Genomic DNA, 10,000 nt, shown 5'->3' with positions numbered 1-10,000 from the left:
GATACTGTACTGTATTTCAGAAACTTAATATAAATATTAAATCTAGTTTGATCCCTAGTACTATGGGTGAATAAGACGCCATCTATCAAATGCAGCAGCTTTTTTCTTCACCGTTTAGCTTCATTTGCAGGTTTTTGTACTTTGGCACAAAGATAACACTACATGCAAGTAAAAATCTTTACTGGCTTAAAAATCTGCATCTATTTGTACATGAAGCACATGTTTCACAATAGTCTAATAACACATTAGAGTTACATTAACACTAAAATACTCTTCTAGCAAGAACATTACCTCATCCCTAAGTTCATGGTTTCAGCAGTGCCAATCATGGAGATGGCTAATAGCATGTTATTACAGATCTTGACAGCTTGTCCATTTCCAACACCACCACAATAAACAACATTTTGACCCATGGCAGACAGCAGTCCTTTTGCTGCCTCAAACTCCTTTTCATCTCCTCCAACCATGAATGTCAGAGTTCCAGCCTTGGCAGCATTCACACCTAAAGAATGTCAAATTAATTAAATATAAAACAGAAAATGTAAATACTCTGAATACTTTTCAGAAAAACATTTGCATCCACTTCAGCTCAGTTCATGTAAAGATTTTCAAAGACCTAACATTTTTTTCTTAAAATACAAAAGGTTAAAGTCAATATGTTAAAAAAATGTAGATAAATACAAAGTTAAGATAAGATAAAATTTGCCAATAAAATTTTGTCTTTAAGGGGTTTATCAAATGCAAGATACACACAGGAAGTGCTTATAAAGGAGAGAATAGGCAAGTGTTACAGCTGTGGAAGTGATGATGGGGCTAGGTTAGGGATGTGATGGAGTTGTAACATCAGAGATATACTGTATAGAATTTGTTTTATCAATTTGCAATTTATCATTGCTACCAACTTGATTCAGTGATGTAGTTTTTGATGGCTACAGGTTCTTTATACTGCATTGACTTCTAATGTTGTTTTATTTTTTGAAGTACAGTATTCAGCATGAATAAAGATCATTGGGTGTTAGATCCTGATTCTTGATTCCAAGTTCCTGGAAACTACATCTAAAGAAAACATTTACTAACACATTTGGCAAAATACCACTGTAGCCAAAATTGAGTTAAATGTACCAATATTTTCCACAAACCCTCTTATTTTGTCAAATTATGTCAAATTATGACATTCCAGTACACTTTTTGTATTATCGAGTTGCGAAGACTGTACCCTCTCTGTGAACAAGCCTTGGATAGAGAATAAATCTCATGCACTACCAAAAGACGGGCAACTCGAGAAGTCAGCTCATAGAAGAGGGCCCACAATCCCCTCAGTAGTGTATCTGTGTGTGTATAGGGAAATACAAGTTGATGCTAGGAAAGGATTCCTGGCCATGATCAGGAGCACAATGGAAATGCTAGGGCACAGGCAATATAGGTGCCATGAATGCCATTTCAAAGCATAAACAAAATAAACCAATAGCCTCTGGCAGAACATAACGTTCCATGGAAGGTCAACACATAATAGCTGAAAGTGACAAGCTGATGATAGGCCCAGCAGCGAGTACAGGTTTTGGACAGGCTCCATGAGGTGGAAGAGTGAAAGGGCAGATTGACTTAATCCTCGGGTGGCCTGGGCTGCCCATCTTGTGGTGGTCAGGCACATCACAGTGGGAATGATCATTTGCCTTATTTACCTAGGGGTGCCTAATTTCCTTCCAGCAGCCACTTAGTGTGTTGTACCCATGCTTTCTGCTGTGATTTCCCCAGTTTTGTGAGGATAGCAGCAAAAATATACTCAATGAAGCACTAAACAAAAATATGAATAAATTCTTTGACAAACAATACCTCTGGTTAATGTACAGATGTGTTATACATTTTAACACAGCCGATAAAAATATCATTAAATCTGCAGGCACTAGAAAAGTGGTGTAATAACTAATGGGGGTGCTATTATTACAGGGTGCTGTAATGACTAATAAAGACAAGTTGATACAATGAATAAAGCAAATATAATGAGTACACGAATTTAACAATTACAGGAATTATAACAGGCTTAGGCAGGTGTGCTTACGAAACAATAACACACGGGATTTGTGTAACTATTTATGACCTATCTCCAAGCCTTTTTGTACTTTGTGCATTTCATATTTAAACTCTTGACATTCCAGGTCTTTGTATTATTAGCTTTTAAATTTGTGCATTAACCCCTGCACTGAGCACCTTTTAAAATGATATTCCCATGGTGTGGCAAAAATAAATTGTTCCAAAAACAGTATTTTTCTTTTGGTATTGTTAACCCTTAAACTTCGCATGGCATATATATACGCCATGAACGTGTAGGGCAGCCATAGTATGGCTGCCCTACACGCTCATAAAGCCATGGCCTTAGCAACGTTTTGTAGGCCTTAGTAACCTAGGCCATGTTACTAAGCCCATGGAAGGAAAGTGAGGCACAAGATGTTTTTTCAAGATGGGTGGATAGTTACTGGAGGCCCGAGGAAGCAAATGTGCGCCCCCTTGTATGAATGGGAGTTTCGAATCTTATGATACACTGTACTAACAATCACAATGTTAGCTGGAGTACCAGCACACTCAATTATATGACGGTTGGCACAGTGCAAGGGTTAAGGTGGCTTCCATGACTTCCTTCAGTACATTGCACTTGTTGACTACCCATATATACAAGGTATGATTATTTTTGTGTTTCTTCAAGAAGTTTTTTCCAGTTTCTAACTGTAATCTTTGTCCTGTTTTCTCTTAATTTTGAGGCTATACTTGTGCACCATGTCTATTCCAAATCAGTATTTTGTATGTAATGGTCACATCCCTTTCTGCATATCACATCAATGATGATATTGTTAGACCTTTAACAATAATGATCTTTCTTGCACCTCCATACTTATATCTTCAAAGGTTCAAACAGAGCTGAGTGTTGTCTCCAGATAATTCAGAGACATTACCTATTTGGAATAAATGATCAACTGAAAACTACAATGCATCCCTTCTGGGAATACTCAATTATGACAGAGCCTCAAAAAAATTAGATAAAGTCCATCATAAAAATGTTCAAAATTATTAAGCAAGAACACTTGCTAAAAAGATCTTATCTCTGATAATGGCATTAAAATAAGAAAAGTGAGTTCATTGCATATCACAAGACTAGGATTACAAACCTCCAGACACGGGGGAATCCATGAAAACAGCACCTTTCTTCAGAGCTAAGCTGGCCATCTCTTTAGACACACTGGGATCAATGGTGCTGCTGTCCAAAATAAGTGTCCCAGGCTGCACTGCTCTGTTTGTATTGAAAAACATTAATACTTATGGCAAACATGTACTGTATTATATACATCCACAAGCTAAAGTGTGTAACATTACTATTACTTCATTTCCTGCTTTCATAAGGGAATGAAGAAGCAAGTCGGGAGAAAAAAACGAGAAGCAATATAGTGAAGTGTCATGGGCATTATAAAATTATAAACAACCCTCATTCATTCATTATATCACCCACACTATGCAGAAGGTGAGTCACATTAACGTAGCTGAAGAGTCAGCACCCAACCCACAATACATTAATTTCAAAGTAATTAGTAATACAGTAGTAATTACTATTATTTATTAATTTCAGTAATTTTCGTCAGTAATTTCAAAGCATTATATGACAAGGAGTGTCGGGAAGATGGGACACAACGAGCGTAGCTCTCATCCTGTAACTACACTAAGTAATTACACTTAGGTAATTACATAACACTGTAAATAAACAAGCACCAGTTTTCAATAAGTGACTTGGGGGATGGGGATATAGTCTAGTATCATACTGCAAAGTTAGTTTAAAATACCTGGCATACAGTTTCTAAGACAAAACAAAAATCAAATAATATGGGTAAAGGGGAGTTTATAGGGATTAAAGATGGGGGTGGCTATCTTGAGGCTATCTTGAGATGATTTCGGGGCTTTAGTGTCCCCGCAGCCCGGTCCTCGACCAGGCCTCCACCCCCAGGAAGCAGCCCGTGACAGCTGACTAACACCCAGGTACCTATTTTACTGCTAGGTAACAGGGGCATAGGGTGAAAGAAACTCTGCCCAATGTTTCTTGCCGGCGCCTGGGATTGAACCCAGGACCACAGGATCACAAGTCCAGCGTGCTGTCCGCTCGGCCGACCGGCTCCCCTATGTAAAGGGGAGTAAAGGGGTGAAATGTAAAGAGCTAATAAGACTGAGGGGAAGTAACCAAGGCAACATGGGACATTGCAATGAAAATCAAGATTAGGGTGAGAGTGGATAGAAAAGCAATTGAAGGCACTATGGAGGAAATGAAGACAACATTAGAAGAGCTGAAACGGAATAAAGAGGTAGTGGAGACAAAGGTAGATGAAGAGATGAGGAGGAGAGATGTGGAGATAAGATGGATGAAGATGGAGATAAAAAACTAAGGGAGAGAGAAGATACACAAACTAGTAATGACCATAGGGAAACAAAGAGGAATTACGTACAAGTAGCAAATTAATAAAAGACATCAGGGCTGTAGGAGATAAATTGAAATTCGAGAACCAAGGCAGGGAAGCAAGTGTCAACAAGCTTAAGGAAAAGGTTAAGGTAATAGCAGAGGGTAAAAATGCAAAGGAGGCAATTAGAGAAGTAGCAGAAAGTTAAAAAAAAACTGGAAATGACAACTAGGGAAATGAGAGTGTGTGACTAGGCTAACACTCACAAATGCCACCCTCCGGAACGGGACTAACCCAAATGAAGAATCTAACCTCCATAGGGGGAAATTAAATAGTACAGTAGAAATTAGTATACAAATTTGGTACACAAATGCAGAAGGCATTACAAATAAAGGAGTACAGCTGCAAGAACAGGTGACAGTACTGCAACTCAAATCATCACAGTTATGGAGGCAAAACTGATGAACACATTAAAGGGTGCAATATTCACAAGATTATACCAGGTAATAAGAAAGGATAAATAGGGGGGAAAAGGAGGAGTAGCCCTTCTGATACAACAACATTGGAGCTTTGAGGAGATAGTGTCTGGAAGTAATCATACAGTAGGACTTCCTACTAGGTATGATAACAGTGAGGACTATGAAGATGGTGGTTGATGTTATTTACAACTCTCCATTAATTGCATGAAGGTCAAGGGAGGAATAGGATAAATACAATGAAACATGCCTGAATATAATAGAAAATGTGGCCACAGTGGCAAGGAGAGCCAGAGCAAAGATCCTAATACTTGGGATTTTAATCACGGGGAAACAGACTGGTCAACAAAGGATCCTCAAAGCATACCCCCTACCTTTGCAAGTAGGGGCAAAGGTTACTCATCATACCTGAAATATGATGAGTAAGATTTGTGGAGACTACAAACAAATACTTCCTGTGGCAGCACATCAAGGAACCAACAAGAGAAAGAGGTGATGATCTGCCAGCTTCCCTAGACCTGGTGTTAACCTAAAATGAAGATGATGTAGAGAACTTAAAATATGAGATACCATTAGAAGTCAGTGACCACTGTATTATTATGTTTGATTACACTTTAGAAACTGTTGGAAACACGACAAGGAGCAAGAGAAAATACAGAAAAGGAGACTGCAGGATTATTATCTGCAGGAGGTACAATCGGAGACTGAAATGGAAAGAAAAACAGCAAATGAGTGATCGAAGTTGTAACACAAATGCAAAGAATCACTGGAACAGTTCATACCTCTCGGGAGAGAAATTGATAAAAGGAAAATAACAAACCCATGTTTCAACAGTAAGAACAAACAGAAAAAAAAGGCATAGAAAAAGTGAAAAAGTGTAGGGACATGGGTACAGAGGCAAATTGAGATGCTCTAAAAAGGGCCAGGAATACAAGAATCAGGAAAGCAGCAGAGCAGAACTTTGAGAATGACACTGCAGCAAAAGCAAAGGGCCAACCTAAGTTGTTGCACAGCCACATTTGGGAGAAACAATAATACAAGACCATGTGATTAAACTGTGGGGACAGGGAGGTACACTTTTGAGTGACAAAAAAGCATGTGAAGAACTCGACAAGAGTTACAGGTTCACAAACCAGAACCTGATTAGTGTCCAAGTAGGGGGTGACAACAGATGACCAGAAACAACACTAGACAGAATTTAAGTTAATGTAGAAGAGGTAAAAAGATACCTGGAGGAACTGGATAGCAAAAGCAGTAGGACTAGACCGGATATCACTATGGTTACTGAAGGAAGCTGTAGGGATAGTGTTACCCATTAATTATACTGTAGTGTTCAACATTGAACATAGAAACTGGAGAGCTACCTGGAGCATACCTGGAGAGGGTTCTGGGAGTTCTTTTACTCCCCAAGCCCGGCTTGAGGCCAGGATCTGGCAAATAGCATTCCAACATTCAAGAAAGGTACAGACATGAAGCACTAAACTAAAATAGATCAAGCGTGTCTGATGTCTTTGTGAAGCTTTAGTCGCTATGAGTGATTATGTAATAATGGCCTTCAAGTACCCATTGAGAGATTATCAAATTGGTTCATATCAATAAGTAAAGATAAAACACCTCTTAGTAATTATTAAGAGTGTGTCACTTATCTGTTCCCAAATAATTATCACAAGGACTTACTGTGCATGAGTCTGTGATCAAAGTTTCTCCATTTCCATATATATTTAAATAATGGAGTGGTGGCAGCATAAAGTAATTATCATAGATATAGATAGTCTTGGTATTTCTATCACCAAATGCAGTCTGTCTCTCAAAGACCAGTTTTACAGGTAGAAGGGAGTTGCAACCAAGACATTACACAGAGGGGTGAATAGGGGAAGACACACACATGCACAGTGCAGTACTGTACCCCATCTAGTTTAATACAGTTGGGTGTTCTGGTGTGAGGATTGGCCTTGAAGAAAACTGTATTGTTTATTTCACCATCAGCACTTCATGAGTGTTAATGTCTTGCCAGCTAAGCAAATGAAGGGCTGGGGGGGGGGCACTGTTATTGGGCTGTGCTTAGGGCATCAGCTGACCATATTCCAGATGACATGGTCTACCACCTGATGGAGATCAGGTGCAACATGGCTCATGTGTTTACATCACAGTAATGATCATTGTCCATTACTTTTAGATACCCAATTTCTTTCAAGCAGTTGCTCGTGTTCTTCTTGTGTTTATGCTTTGAATTGTTTTCTTAGTTCTGGGTACATCTTCAATCACCAAGCTCCCCTCACCTTATAGAGCAAGCCAAATTTTGGTTTTGCCTTCCGGTAGGCAATGGTGGGTCTCAGAAGCCTAGTGCTTCTCTCTAAAGCATGGTTAAACAAGCACTCATACCAGTTGATTAATAGTTGAGAAGTGGGACCAAAGAGCCAAAGCTCAACCCCCATAAGCACAATTGGGCGAGTACTCAGCTTGACGAGCTACCGAGGGGTTCTCCCAGAATTAAATAACTACTACAGTAATAACTCCATCCTCTATGTACTTACTCAAAAACTCCCTTTTCTCCAGTATAGCATGATATTACATGCTGTGAATTAGGCAGCATGGTGATGATACTATCCACTTTACTGGCCACCTCAGCTGGAGTAGCAGCAATCCTTGCACCTGCATCCTCAATATTTTCCATAGCCTTAGGATTAACATCATATGCCACAACACTATGACCCTGAAAATAAAACTTACTGAGGTTAATCTGATTACAGAGTAATAATTACATCTATATAATTTTGATACAGTACTTCAATTCATAAAGTAGAAGAGCATTTGTATTGATGAAAACTATTTAATTTTCTGCAAACTTTAACAATTATGGCAGAATGGTGAAATCACTGAATTTTCATACATGTTTAAAATACCATGCAACAATACCTCTAGATCAACACTAAATATATGGACACCAGAACCTGTAACACAAATTTACATATCACGCCACCACCTGCCTCCCTCACTGCCTGCTCCTGCTTGCCTACCTGCCTCCCTCACTGTCTGCTTGCCTACCTCCCTCACTGCCTGCTTGCTTACCTGCCTCCCTCACTGCCTGCTTGCTACCTGCCTCCCTCACTGCCTGCTTGCTACCTGCCTCCCTCACTGCCTGCTTGCTTACCTGCCTCCCTCACTGCCTGCTTGCTTACCTGCCTCTCACTGCCTGCTTGCTTACCTGCCTCCCTCACTGCCTGCTTGCTTACCTGCCTCCCTCACTGCCTGCTTGCTTACCTGCCTCCCTCACTGCCTGCTTGCTTACCTGCCTCCCTCACTGCCTGCTTGCTTACCTGCCTCCCTCACTGCCTGCTTGCCTACCTGCCTCCCTCACTGCCTGCTTGCCTACCTGCCTCCCTCACTGCCTACTTGCCTCCCTCACTGCCTACTTGCCTGCCTCCCTCACTGCCTGCTTGCTTACCTGCCTCCCTCACTGCCTGCTTGCCCACCTGCCTCCCTCACTGCCTGCTTGCCTACCTGCCTCCCTCACTGCCTGCCTGTCTCCCTCACTGTCTGCTTGCCTACCTCCCTCACTGCCTGCTTGCTTACCTGCCTCCCTCACTGCCTGCTTGCCTACCTGCCTCTCTCACTGCCTGCTTGCTTGCCTACCTGCCTCCCTTACTGCCTGCTTGCCTACCAGCCTGCCTCCCTCCCTCACTGCCTGCTTGCTTGCCTCCCTCACTGCTTGCTTGCTTGCCTACCTGCCTCCCTCACTGCCTGCTTGCCTACCAGCCTGCCTCCCTCCCTCACTGCCTGCTTGCCTCCCTCACTGCCTGCCTGCCTCACTCACTGGCTGCCAAAGAAGTCCACATCCGAGAGTCCATACATCCGGTGGAGCCAATTGAAGGAGTCGGCATCAACCGTCCATTCCATAGACAGAGGAATGAACCAAGACAGGCCGGCCACCAGGATGTTGGAAATTGCCCGGATATGAACTGCACGGAGAGCCAAACCCAAGAATCCAGCAAACCAGTCACTCAAAGAGACCAGCCCCAAAGAGCCAAGGACTGAAGAGAATCCCTTGGTTCAGGCAATGAACCACCAGAGAACAATCCAAATGGAGCTTGATCATCGAACCCCGAGCAACCCAAACCCTCTAAAGTGCCAGCCAAATTGCTGCGAACTCCCGCACAGTGCTGTGAGCCCGATGGAAGGACTGAGCCCACTGCCCAGTGGCCAACCTGGTGAGCACTGGTCACCAATGTCCCAGCTGAGAGACGAGGCATCCGTGAACACATCGAGCGAGGGCTCAGGTAGGTGCCAAGAAACTAAACCCCGAAGCCTGCGACACAGCAACTGACGCAAAACCCCAGGGTGACTGAAGCCAACGATCGCTAGAGTGGCAGAAGGGAGATCCCCGAAGGAACCAGAACAGCTGCCAAAGCCACACCCGACCCGGTGGGTAAACAAGCACGGTAAAGTTCAGACTCCCGTACAGCTGCTAGAGCAACTGCCGAGTGACCCGGGAGCCCTCCAGAAACAGACGAAGTTGGGACTGCAGACGCAGCAACGACTTTAGAGGGAGAGACTAGGAAGCGGTCCGAGAGTCCCACATAAAACCCAGCCAAGTCCAAACACGGGACAGAACCAGATGTGACTTCCTCCAATCCATCATGAACCTGAACCCGGCGAGCTGGGAAAGAACCACACCCCTGGTGAGCAGACACGTGGACCGGCTGGGAGCCCACACCAGCCAGTTATTGAGGTAGGCGAGAACCCGAACCCCTAGCAGACGCAGACGAGCCCCCACGATCTGGGTGAGACGCGTGAATACACGAGGTGCCAGATTCAGGGCAAATGGAAGGTAATAAAAGCAGAAAGGCTGCCAGCCCACCAAAAAACCTAACCAGTCTCTGAACCTCAGATGATTTGGGACGTGCCAATATGCATCCCAGAGGTCCAGACACCATCCAAGCATCCCGCTCCAAGAGAAGCCGGACCTGGGACAGAGTGGTCTTCCGAAAAAAGGGGCAAGAAAGCCATGGGGTTCAGGTGGGACAAGTCCAGAATAAACCTCAGATCTGCACAGTCCTGTTTTGGGACTGGAAACAGGCAGGAAACCCACCT

General features: G+C 42.9%; 1 protein-coding gene across 1 annotated transcript in view; it reads right to left on the bottom strand.

The window, feature by feature from the left end:
• Nucleotides 1-7,642, bottom strand: part of LOC138363056 (3-hydroxyisobutyrate dehydrogenase, mitochondrial-like) — a 20,817-nt gene extending 13,175 nt beyond the window's left edge. The window contains exons 1-3 of the mRNA XM_069321902.1: nt 7,444-7,642; nt 3,162-3,283; nt 292-502 (exon numbers count right to left, since the gene is read on the bottom strand). Coding sequence (XP_069178003.1) covers nt 292-502; nt 3,162-3,283; nt 7,444-7,583 — 473 coding nt within the window. The 5' untranslated portion in view covers nt 7,584-7,642. The remainder of the gene's footprint in view (nt 1-291; nt 503-3,161; nt 3,284-7,443) is intronic.
• Nucleotides 7,643-10,000: the final 2,358 nt, after the last annotated feature.

This window comes from Procambarus clarkii, chromosome 10 (assembly GCF_040958095.1).
Source record: "Procambarus clarkii isolate CNS0578487 chromosome 10, FALCON_Pclarkii_2.0, whole genome shotgun sequence".
Taxonomy (NCBI): Eukaryota; Metazoa; Arthropoda; class Malacostraca; order Decapoda; family Cambaridae; genus Procambarus; species Procambarus clarkii.
Note: the sequence above shows the minus strand (reverse complement) of the source record. Positions and strands in the feature narration are given on the sequence as shown.